Below are 23,598 nucleotides of genomic sequence, written 5' to 3'. Positions count from 1 at the left end.
TTTCATGTGTAAGACTGTTTAATATACACTCTTATTCTTATAATATAAATTGCGGAGTCCCGCAGGGATCTACTTTAGGACCTCTCCTATTTATTATATTCATAGATGATATATGTAAAAGAATAAGTTCTGACTGTTTATTATTTGCAGACGATTCAAAAATTTTTCGTACAATCAAAAGTAGTACTGACTGTCAGTCACTTCAATGTGACATTAATTCAGTCACTAAATGGTCGGATGAAAATGGTATGAAAATTAACGTATCAAAAACTAATGTAATAACCTTTTCTAGAAAAACTTCTTCACTGAAATTTAATTATTATCTAAATAATGTACTAATTAACAGAACGGATTGCGTAAAAGATTTGGGAATATTCTTTGACAGTAAATTGTATTTTCATAGTCACGTTGATTACATTTACAATCACGCAATCAGAATGCTAGGAATAATACGGTCAATAACATTCTTTTTCCACGCCCGATTCTCTTTTAATGCTATACTATACATTGGTGCGATCGAAACTCGAATATGCATCTGTAGTTTGGAACTCGATTACAACTACGGACTCGGCTAAATTAGAAAATATACAAAGAAAATTTATATCCTTATGTTCATTCAGATTTCTGCCCATTAATTCCGGGTATAGTTATGAGAGAAAATGTGAACATTTTAATTGTCAAAATCTATATGCTAGACGCCATGAGCTAGATTATCTGTTCTTTTGTAAAGTCCTCTAAGGTGATATATCCTGTGACTCTTTCTTAAACAATATTACCTTACGTATTCCAACAAGAGATATGAGAGCCCACAAACTTTTCTATATTAGAAATTCGAAATTCCTTTCATCAGTCTCCAGATGCATTAAAAATGCCAACATGCATAGCTGCGAATTCGATCCCTTCAATGTATAGACTTAGTTTGCTCTTGGCAACGATTTATCATTTATGTATTCTTTTAGGCATTATACTCAATTATCATTGTCTCATAGTATTCTTAGTTATCCATTCATCTTCATTATTGTAATTAATTGTAATTATATTTATGTGTAATAATTATTTTTGTTTTATGTTTTTGTTATATTTGTGCTGAATTGTAATTGGCTACTGGGTGTTGTACAGCACATTAAATAAATATAAATATAAATATAATATATAAATAAATATAAATATAATTATTATTACTCTCGAAATAGTCTTATTCAGATATCACGCGAGTTCTTAAGTATGGATAATATTCACTCTCGCTAAAAGCTCGCGAATTATCGACAAGATGAGAAATCTTGTAATATTTCCTCTGACAATAAATTGTTAAACTTTATTTTATTTTACAGTTGTTATATTCAAAGAAATATCAATGTGTTAACTGGCAGATGGTTACTGCTTCATTTTTTTGTTTTTTGTTTTTGTTTTTTTTTTTTGTTTTTTGTTTTTTGCTCCGTAGTTTTTAATGTTTATTTTATTCCTAGATTTCCAAAAGCTTCCTTTTTACCTCTTTCATGGCAAATAATATGTGAAATTATTCCGAACCCTGGTAGAACCAAATATATACGTGGCATCTGGAGGAACGTTGTAGCACAACCACAAACCTAATTTTAAAGTAATCCCAATAGAATGAAATCCAAAAGAAGGCCAGTTTTTTCTCGCTTATACCTTAGAAATCTTAATCTCAATATTTTGTACATAGTTGCCTGCAGTATGAAATATGAATTACTACATTTTCACATGCCAATTATACAGAGTGGTCAGAATTGACGGAGAAAAATGGAGACTATGAAAGGGAATGTCATAGGAAGTGAATTGAAGGTAGGAATCAGATAGGTGCGACTAACACACATTCAGATATTGTAAAATGTTGTGTAGGCTTTATAACGGGTATTCGAAAGCGTTTCTCTCCAACTGGATGCAGACTGCTGCACGGCGGGCGATATCTTCCTGGACATGACGTAGCTCCTTCTCGCTCACCATCGCTACGGACCAAGGAAGTCTTGCGATGATTGTCTCAGAACTATCAACAGATTCTCGGTACACAAGTTCTTTCAGGTATCCTCACAGGAAGAAATACAAAGAATTTAAATCCGGAGATCTTGCAGGCCAGTGTATTGGTTCGCATCTCCCGATCCGTCTGTGACGAAACATTCTATCCAGTTGTCTCGTAGCTGCCGGATTGTAGTGGGTAGGTGTTCCGCCATGCTGATACATCAGGTTTCTCCGAGTAACGAGAGGAACATCTAAGAACTCGAAGACTGAGTCCCGAAGGAACGCTGAGTACAGAGCACCAGTAACGGTCTTTGGAAACATATACGGTCCCACTATTTTCATATCGATAATACCAGTCCATAAACTATCGCACCTGATGGCTGCTCTCACGCGTGGCATGTGATGGCTTCACATGTGACTGTTATGGGAGTTGAAAAACCCGTCACGAGTGAAGAGATCTTCGTCGATACACATAACACGATCTATGAATTGCGGTTCTCTCTGCAGTGTCGTTAACTACCGACAGAAATCCAAGCGTATAGGGCGATCTGCTGGATAGATGTAGTCTACGGAACTGTACCGAAAAGGATACAGAAGAATGTTTAATACCAAGCTATGATGCACTCCGAAACGTTGCGCAATAGCACACGAACTTAGAATTGGATTCTCTTCATTGACTTGTAGGACTCTCTCCTCGAGTTGCGGTGTGAGTCGAAAGTGCACTTGACCAGCATCGGCAGAATGAACTGGGATCACGTGGCCTGTTGTTCTCATCCGGTCATCCAAGCTTCTGGACACCTCCCGGGTAAGGTGCGGCGGGTAAGGTGCTGGATATTGCTCTGCATAGTCTCGAGTAAGATGAGGTGCTGTCGCAATATTCTCCTAAAGTAAACTGTATACATCCATGCTTACTGTATGTAGGCATACGTAGTCTTGAAATGAGAGAACATATCGATAATCCGTTGATTTTGTCTTTTAGCCTACATCTGTTGTGTTTCATTCAATATCGTAGGCTAAGCGACATCGCACCTTGCGCAGATTTGAGCAGCAGTACCTGCACTCAAGCAAAACAAATTCCCTCACTTCCATTCCTATCCCAGCTAATGTACACGTACAATGTAAGGATTTCCCAAATCTTTAAACCTGTAGGTATTCATTGGTTTTATCATCAGTCACGGGAAAAAATGATACATAGGCCTACTGTAACTTTCATTCTTTTAATTTAATATCCCATATAAATGAAGTCCATCATATATATTAGGCCCATTGCTGGACATTAAATACAGGGACATCATTTTTTTTTATTTCAATTTTCATTGTACCTGAGTTTTTGAATGTAAGCTTACTTCACTCCCACTCCTTCTACTAGATAGCATGTCTGAGTAATTTCATCTTTTCGGATGGGGCAGAAGTGAAGATTGAATTTACAGTACGCAAGGTACTCTTTTATAGAGTAGGTACAGAATTACTTCAACATGAGTTACTAGTACTAAGGACGAAACTGCTAGTTGGAATTAGGTACAAAAGTGTATAGTGCGATAATATGCACAAAAGAACTGAAGCCTGTACCGAAATGAACGGCCACCATTTTCAAAAATGTGTTTAAATATCCATGTCATGATTATTTTTTAATTTAACTACATTCTCTAAAGTATATGCTAATGTGCTCTAGACAGTATAATGTACACTGCATAATGAATACGTCTGAATGGACAGCTCAGTTCGTGAGTAAAAATACTTATTGTTAATATTGCACTGTATTCTGATTAAACAAAAACCTAATAAAATTATCAGACTCAAAATCGCGATATTTCCTAGTTTACGTAAATGGATGAACTACTTTTCTTCCCTCCTATAGCTAGTAAAGTGATTTTTTTGTATTTTACGCCAGTATCATCGAACTCCAGTCGTGGAAGGGGGGTAGCAAACGGCGTTTCCGGTTCTCAACCGTTAATCCAAAGGTATAGCCACGTTAATATTAGAAATGTTAGTAAAAATAAAATCATGTCCCTCTATATGCGAATTCTTCGCTCGATGAATTTAATAACAAGACTCACGAACATTTAATTGATATGTATTGTGTTCATGTAAACACAATTACTCTGTGACAATATTAAACATAATAATAACGGAAAACATAAATATAAAAATATGTCTCTCCTTTTTGGCACTTGTAAAATTTGTTATGTGTAACATTCAAACAGCTGTATCTGCACACCCATTGAAAATTGGACACATGTTTATATGAACATTCTTACTCAAAATATTCCATACTACCACTCCCTAAAAATTACTGCGTGGAAATCCTAGAGATCCTGTGAGGAGACTATAAAGTATAGTTCTTCCATATGGAAAATAATATATAATCGTCTTCATTAACTACGTATTCCACTTTTTATCCATCCACTGTAGGACAGATAACGCGATGGAATTCCTTGTACACAACACGTTGGACGATGTATTTCGAAAGTTGATCAACTTCCATAAATATTTTTTTATTGTTTACGTCAGGCATGCAAAAACCCTGCACACTGTGCAGTCGGCCACATCGTGCATCTGTCTCTGTGCGATGTGCACTTTCTATTATTCCCCTACCTGGAGGGAGTGAATCGCCTTGGAGGGAGCGCGATGCAGACCTGCATATCACCTTTTGTTTCAGTAACAGTTTCAGTACGGGTGCTGATATGGCTGTGTCTGTGAATGGGTTATGATCAGGGAACGGATTTATATGGACTAAAAATATATGAAATATGTAAATATATATGTAGTTATTTTTACCAAAATATGGAATTAAATATGGATTTTTACCAAAATATGGAATTAAATATGGACTTAAAATTATAAAAAAATGACTATGTACGTTAAATATTGGTACATTTTAATCAAACTAAACAAAAAATATAATGGACGTACCTTATCTTCCAATGTAGTTTCAACAAAACACAATTTTTATTGTCTGTTACCATAACAATAGGTTACAAACATTTCTTTCAAGTGCTGAAAAGTGAATCTTCTTCTATTGTCTCTGAGGATAGATTTATACTGACTAAAAGAGCGTTCGACGTCACAAGAAGTAACTGGTACATAATTCAATTTCACAATGTCTGCTGGGGATAAGTCCAAGTTAATCTTCACTGTTGATTCACCACTCATCACAGCAACAACCTTTTGTAGTTCTTCATATCCAGGGTTTTTTGAAAGTACAGTGTCCACCTTAGCTCTTACTGCATCTGCAACTTTACCTCTACCACGATTCAGTTGTTCCACAGTACTATTTATAATTTCAAAACTTTCAGATAGTGAAAGGTGCCTATTTTGGAGACTTTTGAGCGTTTTTATGATGCATGAAAATGTATGCTGAATGTGAGCTAAGTCATTCTTCACACTTATGTCACAGGTAACTGTTTTCGCAGTATCAATTGAGACTGCATCTTCAGAGTCCAATGCAAGGAGAACATTGTTAATAGAGTCTATATGTTCGGCATAATATTCAACTGCTTCTAGCCATGTACCCCATCTAGTTAAATTGGCTTTGGTGGCAATGGAATTTCAGGGTACATTTCTTTCAACACGTTAACTCTACTGGGAGCTTTGAGAAATACTTTTTTCACTGATGAAATCAACAAATCTACTTTAGGGAAATTGTCTCTGACCACTTCTGCCACACGATGAAATGCATGCGCCACACAAGTAAAATGAGTCAATTTAGGATATACAACAGATAATGCTTGTCCAGCTTTGACCATATAAGGGGCAGCATCGCTAATAAAGAATAACACATTATCGTACATAATACCCTTTGGCCACAGGATACCCATAGCTTCGTTGAACAGTTTAACTATAGTTTTGTTATTGCACTTTTCTAGAACATCACAATGTAAAAGAATTCGTTCAGAATATTGTTCACTTAACAAACCGATAACTACATTACCAACAAGTCTACCTTCTTTGTCGGGAGTCTCATCAATGGAAACCCAAATTGAACTATCTTTAATTTCATCTCTTATCTTCTGTATTGTCTCATCGTAGATGGATGGAGCATACGTCTTCCTAAGTGTTGACTCATCCGGGATTGTATGTTGAGTATATTTTTCAAGGAATTCCCTGAAGACCTTATTCTTTAGTTTGTAGAGAGGAATATCAGCAGAGATGAGAGAACGGCACAGGTCGATGTTAAACTCAGATCTTACATTCGATGTTGTTGGTTGTGTTAAAAACAATTGTCTCTGCTTGGAATTTAGTTGTTTGTTGGCCTGATGTTTACTAGTTGTAATGTGTTGTTGCACCAGGAACTTTTGTGTAGATGATACTGCACACTGACACAAATTACAAAATAATATTTTATTGTCAGTTGATAAACCATCTTCTTTAAATTCTGAAATGTAACTTGTTAGTTTTGATTTTAAATTGACTGAATGACGTACTTTTGGCATATTTACCGTCTTTATAGTATGATTTACAAAACTGAACCTATGTGTACTCTGACTGGCATTTAACTGTTGAGCTGCACAACTGAAGTCTGTTAAAAATTTTAAATTAAATTAATACAGTTTTGTAACTTACTTTCCCATTGTTGATAGGACTGCTAATTTTCAAATAACTCTGATGTTAAAGGGATTACTGAACATGTGTTTAAATCTCTATTGTTGAAATGTATTTTTAAAAGTTAATGGAATTTTGTTTTGTTTTATTGTTAAACCTAATATAATATGGACTGTTTTATATGAAATATGGAAAATATATGGAAATTAACGAAAATATGTACTAAACTCTAAAATATGGAAAAATATGGAAAATAAAAGTAGGATTTTTCAACCCTACACATTGTGAAACATAAAGATAATGCAAAATATAAATTATATTAGCTTTATAAGTAAATATGTATTTACATATAAATCCTTTCCCTGGTTATGATAAATAAAGTGAGTTCACAGATAACGAAGAAGAGAAATTACGAATCATATAACATAATTGTTATAATGTTTTCCTCAGCCAAAATAATTATTTTAAAATGAAAGGCTTTCATCAGCCCATGTCGAGGTAATAGTGTTGTGACAGTTTAGATCAGATTAGTAAAGTTCTCAAAATATGATATTGCCAGCTCTTATTTCTTAATCAGTACTCTCACGGCAAAACGAACTTGACAATGGCGTTGTTTTGGAGTCTGTATTAACACAGCCATCAAAGATTTAGACGACTTACAACTTTCATTTCATAAGCTGGTAAGTGATGAGAATATAGTGAGGAATACATGTGACGCTCTTGAGGTTGTAAGGAGCGAAAACTATTCGCAATTTCTGGAAAAATATATAATGGCAAATTTTTCATCTCACGTCACTATATTAATTTAATATACATACATTAATAATCTTTAAGCCTGACATAAAGAGAATATCGTCGCTTCTCAGCTTGTGAACTACACTTTTAATTTCTTTCAGTAACGCTCCCAATTTGTCGATACTTGCTCTCGACGTTTTCCAAATAAATTATTTGTGAATTTAAATTCTAAGCTTAATCTATATTATTTATTAATATTAATGTTAATTTATATTGACATACAGCAAGGAAGTGATTTCAGTGTAAAAACTTCACAATGTCCTCCTACTGCATGTAATTAATTGGGAGTATAATATTTTCTTCAACATTTCTGTACCAATGGTCCCAATAAATAATAATGCTTGACGAACAATGAAGTAGTACGGTCTTTTACTTTCAAATAATTAGTACCTACTACGTAAAATGAAATAGGCTACTTGTTCGTTTTCCGTTGTTTCGAAATTATTGCAATATTTTTTTCTTCAAATACTATATAAAAATCATATTAATAAATTATGCTTTACAAACCACTACTTTTTGAAGTATAACTGAGTAAGCCTAAAGTTTCTTGTATTACAATTGTCAAATATAGACACTGATAATAACCGTGTTTTTTTCCTTCTGTTAAGTGTGTTTATAATGTCCAAATGCCTATTTAAACCAACCCTAGAAGCGCAGAATAGATATTGTACACCCCTCCAGCTAAGAACTGGTAAGAGCAACGCTTGAATTATGCAGTCCGCACAGACTGGCGATCCTCGCACATAACTGCACATTTAGAGTCTGATTTCTGGCTATTCGAGCAACTGTTCTGTGGAGCCCGAGCGTCCTAAACACTGACATTACCGGTTCTTCACTGCTGGGTTCGAACGTCTTTCATGCAACAATGATATAATAAAATAATATTCGTCCGTCTCTTGAAATAGGACAAAACCGACGAACATGGACATGACGACTCCCAAAGCCTCCAAATTATCACTCGAATAGTGTTTTACGTTCTACAGTTTTGGTGGGCACTCCTGATGTTTGTAAACTCAAGCTCGCAGTTCGCACTCTAACATACACAGACTAGAGCAGCAGTATGACGAGTTGCTGTTGAGTCTTAACGCCAACTGCAATGTCGCTTAAGATACAAGTTATCTACAGAGTAAGAGATGTAAACAGTTCAGATTCGGAAAGTGTGGTTATTTTACGACGCTTTATCAACTGTTATGGTTATCTAGCGTCTGAATGAGATAAAGGTAATAATGACGGGTCCAGCTCCGAAAGCTATCCAGCATTTGCTAAAAACCTTAACTAAGTAACTTCTCCCAATCAGGATCTGAACCCAGGCCCGCTCGTTTCACGGCCAGACATGCTAACCGCTACTCCACAGCGGTGAACCATTTTTTGTTTCAGGGATTTAAACTGATATGATGCCAAATGAAAACGGCATTGTGTGTAGAAAGGAGAGCAATGAACAGTAAATTGAGTTAGCATACGGTATTTATGTTTCATATGAATTAAACACTAAAACTTTAAAGTGTCCAATTTAACTGAGGTGACAAATGTAGAGATAGAGTATTGATTTCTATCTTAATTATGCTTATTTTGTGACTTATCTTAATTATGCTTGTTTTGATTCAATCTTTCACAACTGGTGAGTTTGCTCAGTTAATTCCGACCACCCTATACTTATATTCTCGTACATGTTCTATGCAACAAAAATTACAAAATTGTCATGTTTAAAATTTTATGTTCGATGGAAAAATGCACCAATTTCTATGTGTTTAAATAGACTTTGCGGCCATTAGATAGTGGTAAAATGTACGTAATTCTACAGGGTGAATCAAAAGTCTGGAACCATATAAATATCTTTCATATGCTTGATTTTCGATTACTATAGGTATTACTACTATTATTACTATTTATAAGACCAAATTCTCTAACAGTAACACATTCGATTCTAGCTCTAAGCTATCAAAAGCCGCCATTTTAGATGCAACTTTGAAATTTTAAATGGAATCTATTTTGAGATATCTCTGATCGTTTTCAAGTTATTTAAAGATAACTGTCATAATGACACAAACATTAGTTGCTGCATCTACAGATATTTTGTAACATGGTACAGTACTGAGGAGGCTTTGGAAACGATATTTTTATGCAATTCTGGTAATTAACTTTTCTTACTCCATTGTTTGAATAACCTGCGATAGTTTCAATGCATTGTTGTGATTATTTGAAGCTTTCCTACAACAAATTTCTGATTTTCGTAATGGCATTATCGAAAGAGGAAAGAATTGAAATCATTTTTTATTCTGGTGGGTTAAGTCACAGAAATGTTGCAACAGACTGGAAGAACAGTTTCCTGGACGTTGAATTGGTAGGCATGGACAAGTAGAATGGCCGGTCAGGTCTCCAGTTTTAACACCCTTTGATTTTTATTTTGGGGTTACATAAAGAGCTTTCTATATGAAGGGAAAATTGAGAATATGGAATATTTTAAAAACCGTATCATTGAAGCCTGTGCTAAAGTCGCCCAGGAAATGCTACAAAATGTTCTCTCTGAGTGGAAAATCTGTCTACAAATGTGCATCGTCGAAAATGGACAACAGATTGAGCACATTTTGTAAAATTTTCTTTTTGTGTCATTGTGACAGTTATCATTTAATGAATGAAAACTATTAGAGATATCTCAAAACAGATTGCACCATTGTTAATGCATTGAAACTGTCATAGGTTAAGCAAACAGTAAAGCAGGAAAAGTTAATTACCAGAATTGCATAAAAATACCTTTTCAAAAGTCTCCTTTGTACTGTACCATGTTGCAAAATATCTGTAGATGCAGTAACTAATGTTTGTGTCATTATGAAAGTTATCTTTAAATAACTTGACAACGATTAGATATATCTCAAAACAAATTGCACCATTGTTTTTTTTTTTCAGAAAATTTCACATGATTTTGAGTACCTACATGACCTATTTTCCATTTAAAATTTCAAAGTTGCATCCAAAATGGCGGTTTTTGAGATAGTTGAGGGCTAGAATCGAATGTGTTACTGGTACAGCATTTGGTCTTACAAATACTGGTAACACCTACAGTAATAAAAAATCAAGCATATGAAACTTATTTATATGGTTCCAAACTTTTGATTCACCCTGTATATTGAAATAATAATAATAGTAATAATAATAATAATAATAATAATAATAATAATAATAATAATAAATATTATTAGACTACTATTATTAGTATAGTAAGAGAAAAATGTAGATGTGTTTTGTTTCATGTAATTCTAAGAGTTAAACAATCATACCAGCAATACTTAACTTAATCTTGTAGTCTCCTCGGACAAAGTACGATCCCCAATTATCAGTATCATTATCGCAACTATATTACTACTACAGTTTTACTACTATTAATAGTGATAATGTGTCTGTAAATTATTTATTATTATTATACCCATCATTATTATTAGGCCTATTATTATTATTATTATTATTATTATTATTATTATTATTATTATTATTATTGTCAACATCATCATTATTCTCATTGTTACTATTACATACTACAGTTACAGCAAAGAGAAGCTCCAAGACCTTCGGGTAAGGGAGCACATCCCTACAGAAAAGCCGGCATGTTCAGAGGCTGTAAAGTGGCTCATTCACCATTGAACTCACTACTTCTCGACTAGCAACCGGTTTGTAGGACATTAATTTTACTATGCTTCCAAGTATCCTCAAAGAAACGACTGGCTTGACCTAAATAATGATCCTCCATTATACGCCTCGAGGAAAACGATTCATAGGTTGACCGTTGTAAAGATGGAAAGAGACCTTAGGAAGCCAATAAAGGCCTATTACTTGAATGACTGATAATAATAATAATAATAATAATAATAATAATAATAATAATAATAATAATAAATAATAAAACAGTAATAACAATGTAGTAGTAATAATAATGTAATTATTTATTATTATTATTATTATTATTATTATTATTATTATTATTATTATTATTATTATATTTCTTCACTTAGTATTTTTTACATTTCAGTTTGATTTCACTAAATGAAAATTTGATAAGTATGAAATGTGTGTCAACATTTTATTATCGCCTTACCTTACTTTCTGTGGCGACATCGTGAAAACGCAAGGTCCATGCATTGAGATTAGCATTGCGCATTCTTTTGTTACTCTCGATCTCGATACTGTGATCGATTATCTCATCGACCTGTTCCGCCATGGACAGACCAGTGGGCACCACTTTCTCTGTTTTATCGCCAGCGGTATTAGCTGCTTCGCCGTCCTCTTCTTGGAATGGATCATCATCGAAATCATCCAAATCGTCCAAATCAACAGCGCCGCCCGTGTTCAACTGAACAAACAGACAGTATGTGGTCAGCTGTCGTTTGTCATCTGGAAAGCGTTGCTATAGACACACGAAATCAACAAACACGTACAGGTATTAAAAGAAGGGAAACAAAATATAATAAAGTTAAAATAAATAACTTAACTGAAATGATTGTATTTTCTGTTTGGAAAGCAACTGAAAGCAAATTAAGCATCAACCAAGGAATATTTTAAGCAAAAATAAAGTAAATATACATACAAAAAGCGAAACAAATTATACACTCGAAATATACTTGATGAAACAAAACTCGTATGACAGTCAAAACAAGATTAAAATAACATGTATTTGAAATAGAAGAAGGAAAAACAAAAAGTGAGAAAACAGGAGACGAAAAAATAGTAGGCTATAAAAATAAGAAATAGCTACACCTGTGGCAATATGATATATTGTGCACGATTTTGTATAACTACCAATATCCAATATATATATATATATATATATATATATATATATATATATATATGTATATATATATAGGCCTACTGTATATGTACATAACTTTATGAGACAAGTACAGGTTTTTTCATTTGCACTCGTTCCGTTCCGTCCTGCAAAAAGTTCTATTTTATACACAAGTTGCATAAGTAACTATTTCCTTATCCAAATGACAGGAAAAGAAAAATGCAGTATGTAGAGTAATTTAGAAAGTAAAATATGCTAAATCAACACTAAATTAATTTTATGTGATAAAAACATAATAGAAACAAACTTAATATTTAAAACAGTACTGTTGTGAGCATAATCACTTTTGGTGAAAATTTTGACTCTTAAAACGGACCAAATTAATAATTTTTTTGTAACTGAAATTGGCTTTTGACGTCGAGAAGTCTGAGTTTCTAGAAAAATAGAATTAGATAATACAATTTAGAAAAATGATGGGAGTAAAATCTACAACACTGGTTAATGTAACAGTGAAATAGTTAGATGATACGGTAATGTAAAGAGGATGAAAGAAGACAAGATATGAAGAAGTGTGCTGCAATGGATGGCACAAAGGAAGAGTGAGAGAGGGCAGTCCACAACAACTTGGGAGAATAATGTACCGGCATCGTTGATGAAATTAAATTTGTTTTCAGCATATTAACCAGCATTCCTTTACAGCAGTCATTTCGAACTGGCCGAATTGTGACGTCGGAGCACGCTTTCGCTCTCGGAGAAGAGGTCAAGAGAAATAGAACATTGCTCAGAGCTGTGACGGATTAGTGCATTGCCAGAGCTGTACTAGCTGTGGTTGAATCTAGGGCAGTGTGTGCAGGGTAGATTCATAGCTTCAACGAGTACTACACCACAAAGATCACCTACTCCAAAAAAATTTCCGTTTGTGAAGACTTGTTCCTGTTTATGGATTGTGGAACAGTAGCAAAATGTTCAGTGTGAGCCAAGAAAATGCAATATGTGAAAAAATTCGATCTACAGAGATATTATTGCTCCTATCCAACTGAATAGGTATGATAAATATCAAACAGAAACAGAGCCATCTTCAGTTACAAGCCGGAGCATGGGTAGGTTTGGCAACGCTGAGTAGAGGCGGGTGGAGGCAAAATAAAGCATGACGTTTTAGTGCTTTGATTTCGTTGTCACATGTACATTTTCGACATTAATTGATACAAAACTAAGTGCATATGATCAAGATTCAGTATATTGATGTACGTAATTTATTATGGAATCCGAAATGGTATTTTATTTGAGTTTCAGAATACCGCGTAAGTACTTGTATACAGCTACTTATAACTTAAAAAAATTAAAAGCACACGTGTTTTTTATTGATGTTACAAGGCAAAATAAATAAATAAATACTTAAAGAAATGTTATTTGTACCAAAAATAAATAAAATAACGACGTACTTTCGCAGTACCGTATTCCAATCAATTAACCATTATGTGGGTAGTAAATTGATAATGTTTTGCCGCTTTATGTTGTTTCACCTCTGACATGAAAGGTCTAGGGTATCATATACATTTTAATTTCATGTGATTATCTGTCGTGCTTTTCTATAAATATTTCAGATGCCCAGGAAGCCAGTTTTAGTTTGAACCTCGCCAGTCACCATAACAATACTGTTATCCTAAATTATTTGTTACAAATTTTCTAAAATATAATTTTAAATAGGCCAAGGCCAAATATAAAGATCTAATTATGAAAAAATGAAGAAACATACCTTCAAAATAATACGTAACAAAACACATCATTATCTATTAAGTATGCGCCAATTAGCGTAAAATCGGTGAACTTTATATCCTGTAAATACGAAGTGAAAAGAAACATGTTTATAACTAATTTCTTACAAAAGAAATAATGTTAATAAACAAATCTTGAAAACCAACAAAGTGAGTATATGCATCTACAAATATAGACAGTTCTGACGTATCTTCAACAAAACTGCAACATTTATGGGATCACAAAATAGCTGTTTACAATGAACTTGAAAATCAACGGCGTAACTTTATTGATATAGCAGGCGAGACCCAACAATTTGGCTAGAATTCTGATACACCACAAACCACAAGTAAAACTATAAAAATGTAGTTTGTGCAATATTTAATATTTAGAAGAATTGTTCAATCATTTTATCATTAATAATAACCGTAAAAATTGCCAAAGACTGCAGCCATATTTTCATTTATTGTCTTGTTTTTATCACCAACACGCACTTAGTTTATAATACATTAACAATTGACGTTTGGTACGACAGCGAACATAATTCCATCGACAGGCACTTATATTGTAACATTAATTTACACTGAAAATATTGGCATTAGCACAAACACGTGTTCTGGATATTAGGCCTCCGTTTGACAGTTAATTACAGTGTTGCCGACGTATGGCTCCGGCTTGTAACTGAAGAAGGCTCTGGCTGAAATCACCATGAAACTTAAAGACAAATTGCTAAAAGACGCAGCGCCAGCAGGAGGAGGAGGAGGAGGAGGAGGAGGAGGAGGAGGAGGAGAAGAAGAAGAAGAAGAAGAAGAAGAAGAAGAAGGAAAAAAAAGAATCTGTCGTTCTTTTAAGCCGAAAAATCAGTTTACAGATCGCAAGGAAATTTCATCCCTTTAGTAATGACTCATTTGTGAAAGACTGTTTAATATTAGCAAAAGATTTTTTAATATTTGCAGCAAAAGATTTTTTAATATTTGCAGCAGAAGAATTGTGTACAGAAAAGTTAAAGGAGTTTGAATCAATTAGGCTACCCAACCAGATTGTGGCCCGAAGAATTCAAGAAATGGCTGACGACGTAAATAGGCAGTCAGCATGAAATAAATTATATGTTATTCATTGGTTATATACGAAAGCACTGACGTCACAGAAATCAAATGTCAGATCAAAGTTTATATCTATATTTAGGTTTTCTGTGACTCGATCTTTTTGCCCAAATATTGAGACACTAATAAGGTCGAAAAGAATTCAGAAATCCAGAAAAACAGGTGGAAATACAACTCATACAATACAAGTATAAAGTAGGCATAAATAGTAAGTTGTTTTTCATATTTTCCACTTACTTCTGTTTGTTATTTGCAAGAAAGTTGTAATGTGTAAATTTTAATTGTTATACAAGAAGTTAATTGATACAATGTTTTAAATTATTGTTTCCCGTATTTTCAAGTTATATTTGTTCGTTATTACGTTATTAGCATGGAAGTTGTAATTTGTCCATCTTCATTTCTATATAAGTAGTTTACTGATTATTTATCGCTTTAACACTGTTTGTAAGTCCCACATGAATTCATTGTGCAATAAGTGTGGCAGAAAGATACCAGAATTATTTACCTATAACGGTATGTATCTACTACGATATTATTACTGTAAACACTATATTGTACTGGTTTGCCATACCCCACTGCTTCTCGTTGTGATCTGCTCCGTAGTATCAACCTGGATTGCTACGGAGAACGACAGAAGCCCGCTATGACGTCAAAAAGCATTGAGTTGGAAATGACTGCTTTATAGGATGTCATACGAGTAAGACAGCTATTTCAACGGGTTTTTTCCTTGTTAGGAGGGAGGGAGGGAGGGAGGGAGGGAGGGAACATCCCACGCACTACGACCTGAGGTCTATTGTACACCCCCTTATATGGGATGATTTGCTTGCCACCGATCCTCTACGCGCACCGACCTAACCACTTGGCCCCCTTAACGACCGGTCCATACAGGCAACAGAGTTCATGTACCACTCCTGTTTCGGCAACCCCCCAAGGCTCCCTTAACGGTCCGAGGCGGAAGTCCTCCCACGAGAAGGTCTGCCCCGGGTTCCGTTGCAGAAGATATCCATCATCACATGAATACAATCCACGGAGGCCGGTCGAGAGAGCCAGCAGCTTCGGAGGGCCGCCTATAGAGTGATCTGAAAAGCAGAACAGTAACGGGATGATGAATGAAAGGATGATAGGAGAGGAAAGGAAGTGGCCAAGATGAGTGGGGTTCCAATCGCCTGATAAAGGTATTCATCCATAGGAGTGAGGGAAAACCCCGAAAAACCTCAATCAGGCAATTCGTCCCGACCGGGAATCGAACCCGGGCCTGCTGGGTTCGGAGTTAGACTCGCTAATCCCTCAGCCACAACGGTGGACTTCAAACTGGGTTAACCCAATGAGTTTTTTTATGAGAACAGTATTGCTGAATCAAACGAACTACTTTAAAATCTTTGACTTGTGAATCAAACTCTGAATTGAATGAGCTTCAGGCTACAAGAATGTACTCAGTCATTTACTTTCTCATTTTACGAAGTGTAAGGTGCAAGTATTGTGATGCTGCAAAAAATCTTAAATCGATCTTCCACAGTAATCGAGAATGAAGCGAGATTTAAAATGGATCATTGTTTCTGCCGCACCTTGTGCTACCTGTAACTACTGTATAAAGTTTCGTAAAAATATGTTAGATAGGAGAAAGTTATTACTTTTGTCTAAATAAGGGGTAGTTCCCCTTATACAAACGTAATCAGAGTTTGTATACAAGACAAATGCAATATATTACCTGTAAGTACTATATGAAATTTCATGAAAATTGTTTAGATAGGAGGAAAGGGGAAAAGCTATTAATTTTGTGTATATGCATCCCCATAAACATACAAAACAAATACGCTACCTGTATCTACTGTGTATAGTTTCATGAAAATCTGTTACGAGAAAAGTTAATCATTTTGTATAAATGCATCCCCAGTAAGAGGCAGTTTCCCTTATATAAATGCAATTAGAGTTTGTATAGAAAACAAAATATACTACCTGTTATTACTGTACAAAGTTTCATAAAAATCTGTTAGATAGGAGAAAAGTTATCAATTTTGTTCAGCTAAATTCCCGAAATCGATACTGTGGGCCGGAGGGATAGCGAGAGAAGAGTAAAATACTAACTAGTATAGTTCAAGGGAGAAAAGTAAGGTATAGGGCACATGGTTAAGAAAAAAATTACCATGACAATACTGAGTACGTTCAAGTAAAATTATGAGTATAAAATATAATGATTTTAAGTTAAAATAAAAATGTTTTTCTTAAAAAGAACAAGATTGCGATTTATGATTTTTGCATTAATAGAAGTGGCGAACAAAACATTTTGAACGTATGTTCTCAGAGTCAATAGAACTCGATGATGTTTAAACGAATTACTTTGCAAAATTAACATACCATGTCCTTTATAGTAAAACAGAGAAACGACATTATTTTTTGCAAAACATATTAGCTACAGAATTATATCTCCAATTGCAAATGTCTTAAAACAACAGATCTAAGAATATGTGCAAGACGTAACTCTAATCGATTCGGAAATGGAGAAAAATTAAGACTATTTTTCTGTCAGGCTTTACTTCCCTAAACTCGCAAATACATTCCCAGAATTGGTATTTACTTTTCACAAGGTAGGTTAATTGCCATTGAAAAGAAACTAGACACTTTTTTTATTACTCCATGATTAATAAATTTCTTAATCAGTTAATTTTATTAATAAGCATATTATAAACTTTCTGCAATGTTTTTATTTCTTTAGTTTTTCTAGTCAATTTTTTTCTTTGCGTTTTTAATTACATCCTAATTCGTAATGTTAAGTATGTTTTTATGATTTATTTGTTTATTTGTTTACTTGTTTAGCTCCCGCTTCCACTCAATCGTGTAGTAATTTTATTTAATTACTGCCGGCCTATATTATTCCCGTTATATTTTTGTTTGGTATTTAATTACAAATTTAGTATTTTCGTCCAATTGGCTTCGTGGAAAGATGGAGCGACGCAATAATTTTCCTAGGCATCAAATATGAAATAATGATAAACGTGAGAGTTCCATCACCTCACCGGGATTTGAACCCGTGTTTCTCGCCTCATTCGACGTATTTTATTAGTATCTTGTTGCAACATACGTTCTCGAAGGGAATCTCTGGCTGCCAGTCCGTTGTGGTCTCCTCTTCTATGAACCCAAGAGAGTTGGAGCCTGCCCCCGATCCTTGGTGTTGTGCAGTTGTGACCACAGTAGACACAGAGGAATTGTTGTTATTTGCAGATGACAGTGTAACCAACGTGCCAGCCTTTTCGTCCTCTGACCATAACCGAGGTCTCGAGAATCTGTGATACACGCGTCGACGGGGGCGCATGGGCTCCACTTGTTTGATTAGGTAAGTCTCCACTCCATGCTCCTGGAAGTATAATCAATTATATTATTATAATAAATTGATAACAGTCTATGTCAACATTAAATTTGTAAGAAACATCTGGTCGGCCTGGTTGGCTCAGTTTGTATAGCGCTGGCCTATGTCCGAGGTTGCGGGTTCGATCCTGGGCCAGGTCGATGACATTTAAGTGTGAGACAGGCTCATGTCAGTAGATTTACTGGCATGTAAAAGAACTCCTGCGGGACAAAAATTCCGGGACACCGGCGACGCTAATCCTCGGCAGTTGCGAGCGTCAATAAATAAAATATAACTTTTTTTTTTTCTTGTAATTGCAAATCCAGCTTTCAGATATAGCTTCCTGTGAAGCTAATTTGAATAATTATTCATTCTTCTAATTGTTTTTTTAATGTGATGAGTGAGCGAGTCTTTATATTTTTCGCGTGTATCACAAGATAGTCACCTCATCTCAGCCAACTGTATTTTCCGAGTTACTAGGAGAAATTCCCTTCGATCTATTCAGCTGCAAGGAGTGCTGAACATACTGCTAATTGGTTACAGATACGATATTGATCAGTCGTGCTACAGGTCTACATACACAGAGTTTGCTAAGCTGTTGTGTTTGCATTTAATTAATTAATATACACACAATAATAATTGTGTCAATTCAAAAGCTACTACGACAAGTGGGAGTAGCACAAACTTCCACAAAAGAAAACTTATTTCGTCTTGTTCAAGATCATGAGCACAAAATTAAGTGCATACTTATTGTTTAGTGTGAAAATTTGGCTTTGTTCTTCGAATTCACGTCGCGCTCGAAGTACAATTCGACAATTAATTAATTAAACAACTTTAATGGAAACACAACAGCCTAGCACGCCTGGAGCATGAATGTATTTGTAACTGATTAGCTATACGGCTAGCATTCGATGTAGCTGTAGCTGAAAAGGCCAAAGAGGATTTCCCATGGTAACCAGGAAAATACAATCTGGGAGAAGACATGGACCATGTGTGGTGCAAGTGAAAAGTATGAAGGTTCTCTCAATCAAGTTTAGTAAAATAGATACCAACTAATTGTACACAATCGAATGACTAAAAGAACAGGAAACAAAATGTTTCAAACTGAATAATTCAATTTAATACATTGTTCCGACTAGTAAAGTGCTTTGTGTGGAGTGTGATATTGTACGGGGCAGAAACATGGACATTAAGAAGAGAAACAAATAGACGCACCTGAAATGTGGATATGGAGAAGAATGGAGCGTGTGAAGTGGACAGACAGAATAAGAAATGAAGTTGTGTTGGAAAAAGTGGGTGAAGAAAGAATTATGCTGAAACTGATCAGAAAGAGTAAAAGGAATCGGTTGGGTCACTGGCTGAGAAGAAACTGCCTACTGAAGGATGCACTGGAAGGAATGGTGAACGGGAAAACAGTTCGGGGCAGAAGAAGATATCAGATGATAGACGACATTAAGATATGTGGAACATATGAGGAGACAAAGAGGAAGCCAGAAAATAGGAAAGACTGGAGAATGCTGGGTTTGCAATGAAAGACCTGCCCTTGGGCAGAACACTATGAATGAATGAATGAATGAATGAATGTTCCCATAGTTGCCTATTCTGTTTAGGAACTAGTACTAGAAAATAACTCAGAAGAACGATTTCACCGTATTTTTGGCCACTATCGTACATATCTTAATATATAAAATTGAATGTGGGTATGTGTGTATGTTCTCTATACAAATCTACACGCTTTGACCGATATGTGCCAAAGTTTGCACATTTAACCTTCATAACCAGGAGAAGAACATAGGCTACATTAAAATTGTGCAAATGGAAGTTAAACTAATTAAAAATATAAAAAATAAAAATAAATACGGTCAAACATTCATGTGTAATACTAAAATGCAATCTTCTATAGTCAATTGTTTTTTTATTATTGCAGTTGTATTCAACATCGACTTTCACGAGGCCATGGAAATTTTAACACGAAATTAAATTACATTGTTGTTACACATCATGAAGGCTAAAACTAGATAATTTATGCAATAAGTATCTTTACGCAGTCCAGGACCGTATTATGAATTCCTCGATGCAGTTTTGTAGATAGTGAGCAAACTGTTTTATACAACTGAATTCTAGAATTCTTTGAAACTACAACAATTGCACATAATTTACTTAATATTGAATAACCAATAGTACTATTGCAAAATATTGACCCACCAAAATTATGCACGAATAAGAATTGGTGTGAAAAACTCATACGAAACGTAATAGAATTGGCAATATTAACTGCAAAAATAAAAGGAGATGTTTTTATTCCACGTATTGCTAGGATACTCATTCAATTTTAAGCAATGCAATTTCAATGCCACTAGCATTTGTAATTGCCATATTAAAATGAAGCTCAAGGACAGTCGCTCAAAGTTGCAGACATTAACTTAAAAACTGCGTGTTTTTCACATCCTCAACTATATTTTATACAAAGAAGTGGAAAAAAAAATTTTACACATATCAATAAGCAATTCAATGATACTTTTGTCATGTTGCTAATGTAGTATGTGAATGTACATAAGCCCACTGAAAATAACATTGTATTAATTCTCAAAATATTGTTATTCACGTTGCAAATTTAGTAGCTATGTTAAGGGTTGTGTAAATAAAAATCTCTTAATTTCTAAAATACCGGTAGGCCTATACGTTTCTCAGAATATTAGTCTTTATGTTAAAAAATGACTTATTGCGAGTTTATATTGTATCTGTATTTTGTGTGTAAAAATTAGAATTAATATAATATGTTCTGAATTTATGAGATATAGTTTCAAGTTATATTAAAAAAAACTGGATATGATATAAGTGGGTGTACAGCGGTCAAGAGGTAAAACAATCTTCCAATATAAATTAAATTATATATGTATATATTGATTCGATGCTGAAACTGATCAGAAAGAGGAGAAGGAATTATATTTTCGTTGGGTTTTACTTTGTTTATAGTTTGACTTTTCTATTACTTTATTTGTATTTCTGGCGGTGTGGAAGAGAAGGCCTAATGGCCTTAACTACACCAGAATAAATAAATAACACAAATAAGTAAGTAAATAAATAAATAAAAACAAATAAATAAATAATAAATAAATAAATAAACAAATTTAAAATAACAGTTTAACGTCAGGCACATGATGAAATGTTTTCTTTTCGGTGCCTGATTTACAACTGTTTTAAATTGAGTTAACCCTGGCAGGCATTTGGCTAAGGAGTTCATTAATTCATGTAAGTGACGTTAAGTAAAGATTCATCCTTATGGGCGAGGAAAGCTTAGTAAAGACAATTCGTTTTGGTTGTATATAGTTAGGTTTCCGAGATTTCCAAAAATTTAATAACCAGTTTAATTAAAAATAGAAGCAGGAAGGAAAACCCGGGCAACGCCGGGTGCTTTCAGCTAGTCTTAATATATAAAATTGAATGTGGGTATGTATGTATTTATGTATGTGTGTATGTTCTCTATACAAATCTACACGCTTTGACCGATATGTGCCAAAGTTTGCACATTTAACCTTTATAACCAGGAGAAGAACAAATTGTGCAAATGGAAGTTAAATAAATTAAAAATATAAAAAATAAAAATAAAGAGATCAAATATTCATGTATTATATTAAAATGCAAAATCTTCTACAGTCAATTGTTCTTTATCATTGTCTGTTGTATTCAACATCGACTTTCACGAGGCCTTGGAAATTTTAACACGAAATTAAATTACATTGTTGTTACACATCATGAAGGCTAAAACTAGATAATTCAGGCAATAAGTATCTTTACGGAGTCCAGGACCGTATTATGAATTCCTCGATGCAGTTTTGTAGATAGTGAGCAGGCTGTTTTATACAACTGAATTCTAGAATTCTTTGAAACTACAAGGATAGCTAAGACATAATTTACTTAATATTGAATAACCAATAGTAGTATTGCGAAATATTAAGCCACCAAAATTACACATGAATAAGAATTGGTGTGAAAAACTCATACGAAACGTGAAAGAATTGGCAATATGAACTGCAAAAATAAAATATGTTTTTATTCCACGTATTGCTAGGATACTCATTCAATTTTAAGCAACTGCAGTTTCAATGCCACTAGCATTTGTAATGGCCATATTAAAATGAACCTCAAGGGCAGTCGCTCAAAGTTCCAGACATTAACTTAAAAACTGCGTGTTTTTCACATCTTCAACTATATTTTATACAAAGAAGTGAAAAAAAAAAGATTTTACATATAACAATAAGCAATTCAATTATACTTTTGTCATGTTGTTAATGTAGTATGTGAATGTACATAAGCCCACTGAAAATAACACTGTATTAATTCTCAAAATATTGTTGTTCACGTCCGAAAATGTGTTGCTGCGAAATTAGATCTGTATAATCACGTTGCAGATTTAGTATGTTAAGCGTTGTGGAAATAAAAATCTCTTAATTTCTAAAATACCGGTAGGCCTTATACGTTTCTCAGAATATTAGTCTTTATGTTAAAAATGATTTATTGCGAGTTTATATTGCATCTGTATTCTGTGTATAAAGTTAGAATTAATATAATATGTTCTGAATTTATGAGATATAGTTTCAAGTTATATTAAAAAAACTGGGTATGATATAAGTGGGTGTACAGCGGTCCAGAGGTAAAAAATCTTCCAATATAAATTAAATTATATATGTATATATTGATTCGATGCTGAAACTGATCAGAAAGAGGAGAAGGAATTATATTTTCGTTGGGTTTTACTTTGTTTATAGTTTGATTTTTCTATTACTTTATTTGTATTTCTGGCGGTGTGAAAGAGAAGGCCCAATGACCTTAACTACACCAGAATAAATAAATAAATAAATAAATAAATAAATAAAAATATAAATAAATAAATAAATAAGTAAATGAGTAAATGAGTAAATGAGTAAATGAGTAAATGAGTAAATGAGTAAATAAGTAAATAAGTAAATAAATAAATAAATAAATAAATAAATAAATAAATAAATAAATAAATAAATAAATAAATAAATAAATAAATAAATAAATAAATAAATCAGTAAATCAATAAATAAATAAATAAATAAATATATAAATAAATAAATAAATGAAAATAAATAAATAAATAAAAACAAATAAATATATAAATTTAAAACAACAATTTAACTTCAGCGACAAGTTGAAATGTTTTCTTTTCGGTGCCTGATTTATAACTGTTTTAAATTGAGTTAACCCTGGTAGGCATTTGGCTAAGGACTTCATTAATGCATGTAAGTGACGTTAAGTAAAGATTCATCTTTATGGGC

General features: G+C 33.8%; 1 protein-coding gene across 5 annotated transcripts in view; it reads right to left on the bottom strand.

Moving 5' to 3' along the window:
- Positions 1–23,598, bottom strand: part of Ac78C (adenylyl cyclase 78C) — a 665,405-nt gene that overhangs the window by 43,546 nt on the left and 598,261 nt on the right. For 3 of the 5 annotated variants that reach the window (XM_069833500.1, XM_069833501.1, XM_069833503.1), the window contains exons 12-13: positions 18,032–18,304; positions 11,402–11,710 (exon numbers count right to left, since the gene is read on the bottom strand). In XM_069833500.1, the coding sequence (XP_069689601.1) occupies positions 11,402–11,710; positions 18,032–18,304 (582 nt within the window). The remainder of the gene's footprint in view (positions 1–11,401; positions 11,711–18,031; positions 18,305–23,598) is intronic. The other 2 variants (XM_069833502.1, XM_069833504.1) reach the window with 1 other exon arrangement.

The sequence above is a fragment of the Periplaneta americana genome, chromosome 8 (genome assembly GCF_040183065.1).
Source record: "Periplaneta americana isolate PAMFEO1 chromosome 8, P.americana_PAMFEO1_priV1, whole genome shotgun sequence".
NCBI lineage: Eukaryota > Metazoa > Arthropoda > Insecta > Blattodea > Blattidae > Periplaneta > Periplaneta americana.
The sequence above is the reverse complement of the archived record's forward strand: the minus strand, read 5'-3'. Positions and strand labels throughout refer to the sequence as shown.